The sequence below is a fragment of the Ilyonectria robusta genome (assembly GCF_021365365.1).
Source record: "Ilyonectria robusta strain PMI_751 chromosome Unknown BGZ61scaffold_78, whole genome shotgun sequence".
NCBI lineage: Eukaryota > Fungi > Ascomycota > Sordariomycetes > Hypocreales > Nectriaceae > Ilyonectria > Ilyonectria robusta.
Genome location: NW_025764512.1, coordinates 48,314 through 63,132, shown reverse-complemented (window position 1 = coordinate 63,132; position 14,819 = coordinate 48,314). Strand labels below are relative to the sequence as shown.

Here is a 14,819-nt window from a genome sequence, read left to right as displayed (position 1 = left end):
GCCTCTTCAGTGGTGCGTTGCAGCACTGCTCAGGGCTTAAGGATGCTTTCCAACCTTGCAAGCGACTGGAGACATGGTTTTTTATTATTAATAAACGTCACTTTCTTTTCACATTGACAAACGCACTGTGGCACCAGGGTTTGAAATATATGCTATTAGTCATCCTCCGATGATTCGGGGACCTGGAGACGGGACCTGGAGACGGGTAGCTTTGCGCTTGTTTCACTAGCTTTCCACGATGCCCTTCCCCGGCATTGATGCCCGGCATACATTCATGCTGACTGATGCCATAGTCATCGCTTCTACGGAGTATTGGTAAATACCATGCAGGGGTTCCTAGCTCTGATGTAACCCTCGCTTCTCCGTCATGGCCCCCCGCTTCTCCATGATCTGGTAACCCCTGGGTCCGGAACTGTCCCTCGCCTTTTCACCTTGCTATTTCTTTGCCCGAAATCCCGGCTTCAACCTCGAGCGTTTGTTGCACCATAAGCATTCCCCGACAATGGCTCAACGCCGGCAACCAAGCCTGAACCGTGCTTGTGAGAACTGTACGAAGAAGAAGACAAAGTGCGACGGCAGGCGCCCAGAATGTTCTCTTTGCATCAGGACCGCCGCAACCTGCTTTTATCCTTATCGTAAACCCCGTGAGCCTACTGGGCTATCTGCAAGGGCGCGTAGTCGCTCCGTGGCATATACACCCGCCTCCAGCGCCCAGGACTTTGCCCTTACTGATCAGTCGTCGTCCAACAGCAATGCGGGCTCGCTGACCACTCAACAACAGGCACAGGACACCCTTGCCGACGACGTTCCTAGCACCGCAGTCACATACCACGCTCTTGAGAGTGTCGACATGTTTAGTTACCTGGCCTTGGACTTCCCACAGGACGCTGACATGAACCTCGCGAATTTTCCTTGCCCGATGATAGAAGACGTTGACACCCTGTTACATGACTCTGGTGGTGGTCTTGACTCGAATGGGTTGGCAGTTGGACCACCGGGCGAGGACGACTTGGTCATGGCAGGAGAATTGTGCACCGACGTGGCGGCTCCCGATCAGTCCTTGCATGCCAGTCTCCCAGCTCGGCGTTTTCGGATGGACGTGTCCCCAAACTTGATCAGAGAAATGTACGCATGTATGCCAGTGGGGATTGTTCCTTGGCGTAATTGTAACTAATCAACCAATTTAATAGGATCGACCTATACTTCCTCCGGGTACAACCGTTCCTCCCTTTGTTCCACGGGCCAGAATTCCTTCAGCATTATGTTGGCAAACTTGGTAGCCAATGCTATAAGAATCTCAACAGAGTGTCTTATCTTCTTGTAAATGCCATGAGCGCTCTTGCTGCTCGGTATTCGACCTCGACGCATTTTGAAGGCGTTACCCGAGAAGACAGAGGGAAGGAGTTTGCATTCCGAGCACAGGTCGCGTTCCGTGATGTGTCCAACGAAAAGGACTTTCGCGTTTCGTTGCCATGGCTGCAAGGATGCATCCTCATTGCGTATTATAATCAAAGCTTCGGCCCCGATCCTAATCAGGATGACATGGTAAGACATTGTGTCAACTACGCAGCCGACCTAGGTCTGCATAAAGTGGACGAAGACTCGGCACAAAGCCCAGTGTCATCTTCTGGACCCATTGACGCAAAGAATTGGTCGTCCAAGGAAGAAAAGCGAAGAGCTTGGTGGTCGGTCTGGGAGCTCGACGCCTTCGGCGCTGTGTCAGGCGGACGCCCAAACCTCATCGACCCCCTCCAGGCTCGCATTCGATTACCGGCCTCAGACGAAACATGGTTCTCCTACACTCCTCTTGACTCGCCCATGTTCCATGCCAACCCCCTGGTGTGCTGCAGGCGTCTTAGCGACACCCAGGCTCAGGATGCTCGTCCGTGGTTCCTTATGAGCAACTATCTCATGGTCCAGTCGCACCAACTCGCGCACAGAAAGACAGTCCGCCAACACGAGATCGACGAATATGAGACCATACTCGCATCTTTCTCTGTGCTCTACCGGAGGAAGTTTGAGTACCTGCATGACTGCACTTTTTTTGATGATGAGACATACGCGAAAAGCAATTGGCTCGTATTGACTAACCTCATGATACTCAAGTAAGTGGCTATTCTTCTCCAACGTCTTCTTTCAGCCCTGACCGATTTTCTTCCCTAGTGCGCGCATCATTATACAGACTCTTCATAGTAAAGTAGTACCGGAACCCACTCTCACTACGTCGAATCGCTTCTTTGGACCCACGGGAGGGGTTCGATGGTCAAAAGAACTCGTACAAGACCATCGGCTGCACCACCTGAAGGATATCGCCAAGGATATCTTTCGGGTCTTCAGAAAGTGGGCATGGGCTTCCCAATTCATCACTTACGCCCCACCAACCATGATTGGGGTTGTGATTGGCCCTGCGTGGATCATCTTGAAGCTTGCAAACTCTTTAGGGGCACGACCATATGGGATTGGTGACGATTTTCAGCCGACTCTAGAGGAAGACCTCATATTTCTGATCATGACACAGCTGGCTCACTATTGGCGACTTGGCAGTTCACTTTTAAGTTTGTGTCCCTTTCTTGGTTAACATCGGAAGCACGTCGCCCTCTAACAGGTCATCTACAGCTTTCGCACGGTTCTCCAGGAGCAAATACATAGATATGAGAAAAAAAAATGAACGTGCAAATGCGGATGTCTAAAAACATTCACTGAGTCAGTGTGCCGCGGCATCCGCCGTTTCAAATCCAGCAGAAACCTCGACGCATGTATCCCTCAAATGCTGTTTGTGCTGTTACGAACCGCGAGGGCCATATTCGGGCAAGTGGAAGAACGTAATGGAAGTTAGACAGGGCCAAGCTTGAGGCGCCGCAGGTGCGTGCTCTTTCAAAGGTTACCACTGAAGTAATAAAATGTCTCGCAAAGGCCTACCAAGCTGCCTCGATAGCTCTTGGACTTCTGTCAGCCGCGCATCGGTTCTATCTCGTGTTAGTAGATCTCTCAACGACTGAAAGACAGAGAAGACTTGTTTCGAGCCTTGATACCTAATTTTGCCCCTGGGTGCTCCTGACTGACACCCAGGCCTGGGTATTTGGAAGCGCTTGAGGAATATGATGTTCGATTCTTTAGCAGTCTCATTCAACAGATCACGCATTGTGCCATGAAGGTCATTTCCAGGGAATAGATTGGGCTGAACCTCCTAATCTATTCAAGGAGCATGATATAGCGGCGCCGCCAACCATGGAACCCACCGGCAGTGACGATTCTACCCTAACTAGGAAGTGGAAGCTGTGTTTTTAGTCGTGCCTGTTCGTAGCTGTTGACGAACTTTCAAACTTCTTCCTTATCAAGGGCCGTAATAGCCGTCTTTTTACTGGCAGCCTACTGAGCGTGTTTGACGTCCGGGGCGACTATGTCGTTAAGGTGCTCCGGAGGCTGCAGAAGGATGACTACGCAACCATTGAGGTAAGGCCGGAGCTCGTCGCCCAATTCAACCAGTACGTTTACTAATACTTCAAGCGGACGGTATATACAAGTGAGTGTTCGTCTTGGTATCAAACGGGCAGGATAAACTCGCGGATCGTGGCAACCTGGCCAAGATCATTAGCGCAATGTCTTGAAGTGCTGCAGGCTCCCCGGTGGGAAGACTTCATGTTTGAGAGCGCTTATTACCCAACAGGGAATTCGCTCCGATGGATAGGCAACGGCTCGAGCCTGGGTCTCGCCGAGTGAGATCCTTCGTGGTTTCTAGACGCGGATGTAGATGTTCCCAAGAAGGACTGGCTCGAGGAAAGTAGGTTCTATAAGAGATGCCCATATGCTCACAGAGAAATTAGGCGGGTGTTTGGCTGCGTCTGTACGGCGGTGAGTTTGGGAGTGAGTAGCGGCGCTTTTAGAATCTAACATCATCAAAGTAAAGTAATGCACCCAGCAAGCCTAGCTATCCAGCTACAGCCACAGTACTAGAAAACGTAAAACGTACATAGAACTGGCCAGACTCCAAATCCGGCACTTGGTCTTCCCCGGAGTCGATGCGGAGTTTGGAAGATTCGGAGTTTGGAGTGTGGGGACGGGATTAGAGATGGAACCCACAGTAGCCACTACGGATCTGGACGACGGCAATTGTGCTTCTCCCTGGTTAGTCCCGTTAGTGTTTCGAATGCTCTCCGGATATATCAGGACGATTATTGTTCCCTGTCTCTGCCGATGCGCCAGCGAACGCGAGGCATAGCCTATGCTCTACAAAGCACAAGTTCCCCAGTTACAGTGCTTCCTTGGACCTGTAAGCCGACAGCCACGCACGTCAACCCGTCTTTGTTCCCGATATCGTCTTCGCAATGACGCCGGACATAACCACACCCCATCCACCTGGTCCAAGCGGGGGACGAAGCATACATCGCAAGCGGGCGGTGCATGCTTGCCTGCCTTGCAGGCGGAGAAAAGTGCGGTGCGATGTGGCCTCTCGTGGCCAGCCCTGTACAAACTGCGAGCTCGATGAGAAAAGCTGTCTCGTTGTCTTACAGGCCTCCAAATTGTACTGTGACCCCGGGAATGGCCTATCTACATGTATAATTAATTATTCTTCAAATTTGCTAACGCCACATAGGAGCCAAAGAGGCTCGAGAAAACGACTGCACCCGTCATCTTCTCGCCTTCCATCGCCGGAAGTACATCAACCCTCTCCAGATCAGCTCACAAATAGACACAACTTACCTGCCGAAACTACTCCTTCGACCACTGGTGTCGATAATGATACTAGGTTGACAGGGCCAGATGGTCCGTCTGTGCTGGATAGCTGCATGCCTGAATTGGGAGATGCGCTAGATACTGCAGGCACCGTTAATGGCCACGTGAGCGACCACGAAATCAAGGTCGATCATTCGATTGGCATATCACTGGATAATCTTTCATGTTCAGACTATAAAGGAACTGAGATGACACCTCCAAAAGGTCTTAATCAGCCCCTCTCCCCCTTTCCTTTCTCTTTAACTGAATTATGCCACAGACGCAGAAGCTCCTAGAGAAATGTCAACTACCGGTTGTGAAGCGAGCACCGGCAGCACTAAGACGGTTCGGCGGGGGTCTCGTTGGACTCAGGCGAATGCCACAGTGCTTTACTCCCACTTCCCATATCTGACTCTCGGCAACGTCCACAATATTCCTCACCAAGATGTTAGCTACCTGGAGTCCCAAGGATGCTTCCACGTCCCGACTCGTCCGGGACTAGACGACTTGGTAGAACAGTATTTCGCACATTTCCACGGCCTACTGCCTTTACTGAACGAAGGAGACTTCTGGGATATGTACTGTCAGAAACAAAAAGACAACATAACTTCTCAGGATAAGATGGCATTGTTGGTCTTTCAGGCCATGTTGTTTGCCTCCTGTAGTGTAAGTTTGATAGCCACCTGGACCACCCCTTGATGAAACTTAGCCAACCAACTTGGAGCGATACTAGTATGTCTCTCACGAAACCATTGAAAACCTGGGCTTCTCTAGTCGCCAAGAAATTAGAACTGAGTTCTATAGAAAAACAAAGGCAAACGCTCTTACCGTGCGGAAAGTAAGGGTTGCAAACGACTGACATTTTCTATTAGCTTTTATATAAATTAGAGACGGAAACTAGCCCACTTTCACTGGCTCAATCGGCACTTCTGATGGGCTGGATACCATCATTCGAAACGACCTTGAGTCCTCACAAGACTTGGTTGGGCCTCGCCATTCAGCATGCGGAAAGTATCAACGCAGATCTTCACACGAGAATATTAGGTATGCTGGCCCCTAACAGCATGGCTGAGAAGAAATATCAAAAAGCCCTATGCCGTCTGTGGTGGTGCTGTATCATTATGGACCGAATCTCTCCGCTCTGCAACCGATTCAACTGCTATATTACAAAAGATCGCTTTAATTTTAAGCAGTTTATTATGCTTAGTATAGTAGATCTTGATGATGAAATATATCGATTAAATATATTTCCTCTAACAACTAAGCAATAATAAATTACTTTATTTTCTAGGTTTCTTAAATTTATTATAATACTAAGTGATATACTTATTCTGGCTTCTCTATCTAAGGCCTTAGTATTATACCTTAAGAAAAAGTAAGAGGCTAGACACCTTAATTCCGATTATTATAGCTCTATATTAAAAAGTTAGTATATACAAACTATAGTATAATTTCCTTTTTATAATAGTAACTTTAAGAATTAATTAAATAAGAAATATAAGCTAATATATATAATAAGTAAGTAAAATAGATAAGTAAGTAAAATAGATAAGTAAGTAAAATAGATAAGTAAGTAAAATAGATAAGTAAGTAAAATAGATAAGTAAGTAAAATAGATAAGTAAGTAAAATAGATAAGTAAGTAAAATAGATAAGTAAAATAAAAATCTTAACCTTTTTTATAGAAACTGCAAAAAAAATACTATAGATTATTTAATTAATTAAAACTACTGTTACAGACTGAAGCTTTAGATTAAGGGATATAGCTATACTATATCCGGTTAGAGAGAAACCTACTGCTAGAACACACCGCCCTCGCAGCTATCTAGATAGGGGCTCGCTTCGAGACTATAGGTAAGACTCTTCTTCTTCTTCTGCAGCTTTAAATAGACGATCAATACACGGCATTTCCCTCCGCGCAACATCGACGGATCTGTCCCCTTATATTATTCAAAGCTCAACACAACATACACGGCACGGCAAACGAACGCAACGAATACGCAATAACCTCGCAAGGAACTAGCCAGTAGAACGCCCGCGAGGCGGAGCTGATAGCTACAATCACGGAAATAAAGGAGCAAATTGCTGAGCTCTAAGAAGCAATATAAATACAGCGGCTGCGGCAGGTCCTGCCCGACCTCGACTAATTTAACGGAAATACTAAAAACTGGAAGGCTTAGGTTCTAGCTTTATATATAAAGCTGTATATTAATAGACTTGCAATTAGAAGTATAAGTATTCAGTTCTATTATATATATAGTTTACTAAGCTTAGAGATCCAATCTTCTATACTAGTATATATATAATATATCGAATAAAAATATAAATAGAATCTGACTGCCTTATTAAAATACCTCATCTAAATTTTTAATAACCCTAATAAGATAAAAAAGGCAGGGTAGCAGCTATAAGAACTATAGTAGAACTTAAAACCCTTAGTTAAATTTCTTATATATTTTAAGTAAACTCTCTATAAGGCTGGAGCAGACTTATAATCTAATAATATAAATATTATAATTCTAACTAGCTATCTTAATAAGGCAATAATATAATATTTAGACGGGTAGCTATACCTTCTAAAGAAGTATAATAACTTTATATATATACTATTATTATTTAGAGATTTTAAGCTGATTTTATAGCAGGATTTATAGAGCTTAATTTTAAGTAGAGTAATAAAATAGAAGTCTATAAAAGTTAGAAAAATAGCTTTAATAATATCTCTAGTATAGTAATAAAAATAGTATAAAAAAGGTAAATATATATACTATAGCTCTATAAAGTACTAAATTAATTAATATAAGTTATAATTAATAAAGATATAGTATATATATAGAGAGTTCTTAGTTAGCTTAATATAATAGAAAATTATAAATTTAAAAGCTCTAAAAGTTTAAATAGTATAATTACTAGAAATAAAAATAAAAATAATAGTAAGATATATTAAAGTTATCTTAGTTTTTAAGATATTTTATAAGAGTTATAAAGAGTTTAATAATAACTATAATAACTAGAGTAAAAAAAGAAGGTAATATTATAGGCTAAAGTTTTAAATTAAGGGATATAGCTATATTATATTTAGTTAAAGAGAAACCTACTACTAGAATATACTGCTCTTATAGCTATTTAAATAAAAGCTTTCTTTAAGATTATAAATAAGATTTTTTTTCTTTTTTTATAGCTTTAAATAGATAATTAATATATAGTATTTCCCTCTGTATAATATTAATAAATCTATTTTCTTATAACTACTTATTATACTCTTTTTTAAATATTTTAATTACTATTTAATAGGTTTTTATATTATAGCTAAGCTTATTATAGATATTATAATATTAAATATCCAGTTATACTAACTTTTCTTAACTACTACTTTTTAATAATTTAGCTACTATCTATATATTTATATCTATTTAATTAATTACCTATTTTTTTTCTTTTATTATTATTATCTCTCTTTTTTATAGTCTGGTTTTTTTTTACCTTTTAATACTAGCTTAATATTTTATTTACCTCTTAAAGGTTTTTATTTTTAGTAGTTAATAAGATAACTTTATATATAATAGTTTTTATTTTCTTAAAAAGAAATTATAAAGCTTTAAAAATTAACTTTAATAAGTTATTTTTATATTTTCTTATTTATCTTTTAAGATATTCTAATTAAAGTCTAGCTTTAAGTATACTTTTTAAAGTCTTTAAAATCTAAGAAATTAAAAACTTAGCTTCCTCTCTAGTAAATATTAAAGTTTATAGCTATATATTAAGCTTTAAAATTATACTTTCTAAGTTAAGAGAAATAAGCTTAGCTTTTTTAAAAGCTATTTTAATATTTTTCTCTATTATAATAATCTAAAATATAATATAAAAGGCTAGAAAGAATTTAGTTTTAGAAATATAAATTATAGAGTATTTAATTAGATATTCTATTTTTTAATTATAGGCTTTTTTTAAGTAGCTTAAAATAATTAATATTAAGAGGCTAAAGTAAGTAAAATAAATAAGATAGTAAATAAAACTTAATAATCTTATTTTTTTTATAATATCTTTTAAATTTAATAGACTAGTAATTTTTATAGCTATTAAAAATTAAAAAATAATAGATATTAATTAATTAATTAGCTATATATTAGTTAAAGTATTTTAGCTACTTAAAATTAGTCTTATTATTAATTTAGCTATTTTAAGTTATTATAAATATCTAATTACCTAGAAAGTTACTTTTTTAATATTAATTAATAAGATAATATTAGCCTGAATTAATAATAAATAGCTAGATTACTTAATCTTTTATATTAATTACCTAAATAATTATAATTTATTTTTAGTTTCTAAACTATATTAATTTTAATATTTTATATTTTTTAAGCTTATAATAATTATTTTACTTATAATTCTATTTATAAAAAAGCCAGTTTTATTAAAGTTATAGATATTATTTAATTAAATACTATACTTTATAATTATATTTACTATAAGTATAAATTACTTTTAGATAATAATTAGATTTTTATATTTAGCTTTTTAATAGTTATATTTTTAAAAGAAATATATTTTAAGATTTAGATATTACCTAATAAAGTTTAAAGCTTAATATATACTAACTAATAGTATATTACAGTTAGTAAGTAATTAATTAGCTATATCTTTAATATTATATAGCTAAAGAGGAAATTCTTATAAATTTAAAGTAAAAATAAAATAAATAAGAATTTCTTTTTCTAGATTAAATAGCTTATATAATTTCTAGATAGTATTATATTAAAATTAAATATTTTTTTATTAATACTAGAATATTATTAAATTAACTATATAAATCTCTATAATATATTAAAGCTTTAATTTTAAGTTATTTTAAAGAGCCTAAAAGATAAGAAGAATTTTAACCTCTTTATTAAATTATAATATACTAAATAGTTAAGAATTAATTAATTAAATAAAAAAGATATAAGTTAAGAGATTTTTATTTTACTTACTTATTTATTTTACTTACTTATTATATATATTATATAAAATTATTATATTATAAAAGAATCTTATATATATATATTACTAGTAAGTTATTTTAATTATACTTATTAATTTTTTATTTAAAATACTTTTATTTCTATTATAATACTACTAATATTATTTTATATTACTACTAAATATCCAGTTAGCTTATTATATTAAACTAAATAGGTAAAAATATAAAAGTTATTTATTAAATTATATAACTTTATAAAATTACTTATAAATTATAAAGCTTTATATTTAACCTAATAAAATATTTTAAGAAGTTAATATATTACTAACTACTTAATCTACTAATTACTAATAATAATATAAGTTGAATGTATACTTTTAATAAAATTCTATTTTAAAAGTTAATAATAAATTTATAAAATAAACTTAGGTATATAATAATTTCTTTAATATTATATATAATTATTATAAGACTATTCTCTTTAAATAATAAGTTACTATTAAGCCTATTAACTAAATTAAACTTAACTTTAAAGTTAATTTAAAATTAGCTAAATATATTAGTTAAGATAATAAATAGTTTTATACTGTAATATTAGGGAGTGGAATAAATCAGGCAAATAGCAAGATACGCTACTAATCTTACCTAAATTAATACCCAAATTTTATCTTAATTTAGCTATAAGTCTATTACAGACTGGAGTTATATCCTGCTAAAGTAACTGGATTTATATCTGAGGATTATCTGGACTATTAATTTATATATCAGCAAAGGGAGACCCCCTTAAGATATTAACTCTCCAGCCTGGCTGTGCATTCAGCTAACAGCAGCTAAGGGAGCCGCCAGCGGGCACTTACAGCAACAGCAAAGTTTATCCTCGTCCAAGAGCAGCCCGGCAATCCTCGGCGTATCTCTAAGCCATAATATGGACTATTTCGTGGACCTAATTCCTTCTATCCTGGAATCTATCTCCTGCGATAACTCCGTAGGCCACGAAGACAGCAGCGCGGGGTTGCTGTTGTAATATACCCCTACCACGGGGAGCGTATTTTTATACAACTAGACGAGCTATAGCAATACGTCGAGTAATAGTACAGAAGATACTATAGATTTAGATAGAATAAATTGGGATATTATTAAAGAAGATTACCTATCTATATCTTAAGAATTAGAATAAGCGTGGTACTTATAGAAGATATTAAATCATACTTTCTGCCTTAACTTTGCTATTTTACATTCAGATTGCTCCTGCACCGTATGTATTATTACGACCCTCTCAATCCCCTCGAGTATAGACTCTAACCTGCCCGCCCCTATAGATACCCATCAGGACGCCACAATCGTCAAGCCCCGCTAAACTCCCTTTAAGGCTTTCCAGCTGCAGGCTTGCCTTTACCCTTGTTATGGATTGGATCCTCTGTGCTCCGATCCGCACGAACATCCTCTTTGCTCTTAGTCGGATGTGGCTTATATAGCAGTTCAATACGCAACCGGTCTGCTCTGATATCTTCCTCTGATTCCGTGGGGTTAGGCTGGCGCTCCGTCGTCGGCACTACCTTTCCCGGGCCTGCTTGGTGTATAGCTGTGATGCCGAATTGGCGTGCTATTACTATAAGACGCGCGAGCATCGTCGGAGATGAGATGGCGGCGCGTAGTGTGAGATGCTGTATTCTTTATGTTGATGTACCTGTTAGTATTATGGGGCAGGAGAATCCAGCTAAATTGATATTGTGATGAGCAGATAAGGAAGAAATAACAGTAGTATAAGGTCAGGATGGGAAGTAGGGTTTTTAAGTATCTTATAGGTAGCTTGGGTTCATGACCTAATTAAATGTTCATGCGGCTCGGATCACCTCAGCTTGGCTTTTCCGGTCTACGAATCGCCGAAGCTTCCTATTCAATTAACAAATTGAATTCAATCGATTTTAATTCTAAAAACTAATATCTCTTGTGCTTTTTTTTGCGGCAACGGGTTATCCTCAATGCGACTACAGTCGAGTCAAACTTCCGGACGGTGACATCACCGACCTAACCCAACCATTCCCCGCCCCCATCCCCGCCCGTCCTGAGTAGACCGTTCCAGTATTTCAGCCAAGCACCACTGGCGACTTGCTGATTAGTTTTAGACTCGTCCACTACCCCACAATGAATGGCTTGGCTGTTGCGAGGAGGCCATCCAACTCAATATCGACTCCTAGAGACGGATGTAGGGCCTACTTATTTTCAGAGAACCTTGAATTAGAGGATTGCTGTTGGTGGCAGTGTTCTAGAAACACTGGCGGAACTCCTACAGATGTCAAGTCAGGGTTCAGTTCGGCATACATCTGCATACGGTGTACTGCACAATCTGAAGTATGAAACTCAATATACCGGAGAGCCACGCTGTATAGCACCTGTAACAGACGGTACATTTCAGCCGCGGCTTCTGATACTTTTGGGGCTGGCTCAATTGAGGCAAGGAAGTCGTGAAGGCTGGCAACGTCGCTCATATCATGGGATTCGATAACGTGGCAGAAAAGAATGATAAAGGGGACAAAGGGGACGGATAATAAAGTCCTTAGAGTTATTAGAATGAAGCCATTAGCTCGAGGGATTGGGTTTGATTTGAGCTGGAAATGGTTGTATGATAGATTCTTGTGTGTGTAACTCACATATGTAGATACGGGGGAAAGTACCTAGAATGCGCGCTTTCGACAAAAGACATACAATCTCGGTGTCGCCTCAGCGTCGCTCGTGCGGCTTCAATACACTCGGGAATAAAGATTGTATGAGAGCCTTCACTAGGGGGGCTTGCTCGATACACAAGTGTAAGGAGAGACAGGCGGAGCACGTCGTCAGATGCAGATATGAATTTGACCATGCCCTCTCCAATTGCTGAGTAGGCCTGTTCGATCCACTGTATCTGAATATACACGTAAGTTCTCAGCCAGTTCGCCCGGTTTATGCCGAGTCGTGTGAACACAGGATAAGTTCCTACTTACACTGACTTGCCATAGCCTAATCTCTTCTAGGTCCTTTACCAGAGCGCTGACCCGATGCCGACGTACACAATTGGGCATTTTGATGGAATCCGGGCTGTATAGCATCTGGTAAATGTTTCCCTGACACCGTGCAGTTCTTATCCACATGGACACGAACGCTGAGAGAGGTCTAGTACCAAGACCTTCCACCGGGGGGATAGGTACCGTCACGTCCTCGTCTTGGACGGACGACGACCGTCCTAGGCGAAGAGACAAACTCTTATCTAAGTGGTATATGCGCCAGAAAAGAAGTTGCTTGTACTCTTGGTCTTCAGTTGTGTCACTCGTCATAGATGAAAGCCGATTGTAGCCCAGTCTTTGACACAACTCTGACGCCTTGCATGTCAAGGTCCAAGCGAGCCACGGTTTTGAGATTTCGACAGAGTAATACGCCTAAGGATTGCGATATGTGAGCCTTGCAGCTATAGCATGAAGGAACTCGGGTAAAATAAATACGTACGCCTAAAAGTAGAGCACTAATCATGCTCGATGTTGCTGGTAAGTGCAAAGACAAGTTACTTAGAGTAGTCTCAAGGTTTTCCCGACACATTTCGGCGTATGATGCAGTCTCTTCTCTTTCGGCTGATGATGATGTAGTTTGCGATTGCTGCAGATAAAAATGAAACATGCCATAGTTGGCAGTAAGAATGTCAGCGTCGGAACAATCCTCCGAGACATAAATCCTGAGACAGGTTTCAGGGAAATCTTTCAGAGGAGTGATTTCGAAGATCCAAGTAGACATTTCTGATAGCTCAGCTGTTGGGCCTAAGATGGGATTTGTCAATTTCGGAAAATGGAAAGCAGGGCTAAAATGGGAGAAAGAACATACTTTTGCATCTACGTATGAGTGACACAGTCTTTTCGATGGGCGGCAGTTTGATGTCGGGGAGAGTAGGGCGTTGAATGTGCCTAGCTTTGGAGTAGTGCATTTCGGTGGCCGCAGTCTTCTGTTTGAAACCATCCACAATATGCTGCAGCGCCTCTAAGCTCTGGTTCATTTCTAGGCTGGCGCCCTCTAGGATATTTGTGTGAAGAAAGTTTTGGAGGAACTCGTGGGCAAATACAGCGTTGGCTGCTAGTGAAGATTCGCCCTCGACAATAAAGCTGTGTAAAGTAGCTTGCACTGTATCGTTCAAGACGATTGGGATTGATGGCACGGATGGTCGATATATAGTTGTTCCCTCTGGTGAGGCCTCCTTGCTTTGGGTTGGCGGTAAAGATCCAGATATTGTAGACGGCAGGTTGGTCTTTATTTCCTGCAGTAAAAGAGTGACTTGTTCGAGCCGACGATCAAGTGTGTCAATTTTTCTCTCACTGCACAGTGAGAAGAAAATGGTCAACGACTGGTGGTGAGCAAAGTGGTGGAGGATGGGTTTATTGGAGCGGCATAATGATTCAATGTAACAATAATAATAAAACACTCACTAATTGGCAGATAGGAGAATGCGAGTGCTCTTCTCTTTGGGCCGTCTATCGGTGTAGACGCAGGGGATCTTGGTTTGGACGCATTGCGAACAGGGGAAGTTCCTACCGCAGCGAATCTGTAATCAATGTATGCCTTGATTAGCTTGACGTGTGCTCAATGTAGTGTAGCATCAAGGGGTTTGGCCTCTCTTCGACAAGACATAAAGGCGGCAATCAACCAACCGTCCGTGGGTAGCATGAACCGGGTACACACCTTACGCAAACGGCAAGCGTCACACTACAGAAATGTGAGTCATGGCTTGTACTGCGCGCGATGGAGGAAGGGAGGGTGTGGGATGGAAACTGACGGCTCTTGGTGTGGAGGTGGGTGGATTGTCTGGTATATCGCCTTGGGGGACATCATCCGAGCTGTCGGTGGCCATGGTGATATGCAGGCGGCCGGTGTCAGTGGGCGTGACAAGGGGTTACTAGTTACGTATTATTAAAAGAAGACGACTGTGGGGATCAAAGACAAGGTAAGGTGCCTGTCAGAAACGGGCCAGCAAGACGACGGACGGAATTGGGATGAATATTCAGACTGTGACGGAGGAGTAGGAGCACGAAACTACGCAGGCCATGTCTGGAAACAGAAAAGTGGTGCCTTTTCTTGAGACAGGAAATGGAGGGAACCCATTGCTGGAGCCCGCGGAATCCGTGACG

The 14,819-nt window shown here is 40.1% G+C and overlaps 4 protein-coding genes across 4 annotated transcripts; 3 read left to right on the top strand and 1 right to left on the bottom strand.

Moving 5' to 3' along the window:
• Positions 1-1,191: 1,191 nt before the first annotated feature.
• BGZ61DRAFT_575494 (fungal-specific transcription factor domain-containing protein) lies at positions 1,192-2,109 on the top strand (the record flags this gene model as incomplete). The annotated part of the gene is made up of 1 exon (XM_046256193.1): positions 1,192-2,109. A coding segment is annotated over one exon (918 nt), but the record flags the coding sequence as incomplete, so codon positions are not given.
• Positions 2,110-3,300: 1,191 nt separating this feature from the next.
• BGZ61DRAFT_374838 (uncharacterized protein) lies at positions 3,301-3,720 on the top strand (the record flags this gene model as incomplete). The annotated part of the gene is given in 2 exon segments (XM_046242367.1): positions 3,301-3,489; positions 3,508-3,720. Coding segments are annotated over 2 exon segments (402 nt in total), but the record flags the coding sequence as incomplete, so codon positions are not given.
• Positions 3,721-3,805: 85 nt separating this feature from the next.
• Positions 3,806-5,920, top strand: BGZ61DRAFT_487522 (uncharacterized protein; the record flags this gene model as incomplete). Its single annotated transcript, XM_046249980.1, has 8 exons — positions 3,806-3,852; positions 3,943-4,125; positions 4,283-4,435; positions 4,595-4,938; positions 4,994-5,379; positions 5,518-5,551; positions 5,602-5,757; positions 5,907-5,920. The coding sequence occupies 8 exons, from the start codon at positions 3,806-3,808 to the stop codon at positions 5,918-5,920; spliced, it is 1,317 nt and encodes a 438-aa protein (XP_046093779.1).
• Positions 5,921-11,888: 5,968 nt separating this feature from the next.
• BGZ61DRAFT_374826 (uncharacterized protein) lies at positions 11,889-14,011 on the bottom strand (the record flags this gene model as incomplete). Its single annotated transcript, XM_046242363.1, has 5 exons — positions 11,889-12,231; positions 12,327-12,577; positions 12,657-13,088; positions 13,156-13,451; positions 13,525-14,011. Coding segments are annotated over 5 exons (1,809 nt in total), but the record flags the coding sequence as incomplete, so codon positions are not given.
• Between the last annotated feature and the right edge of the window lie 808 nt (positions 14,012-14,819).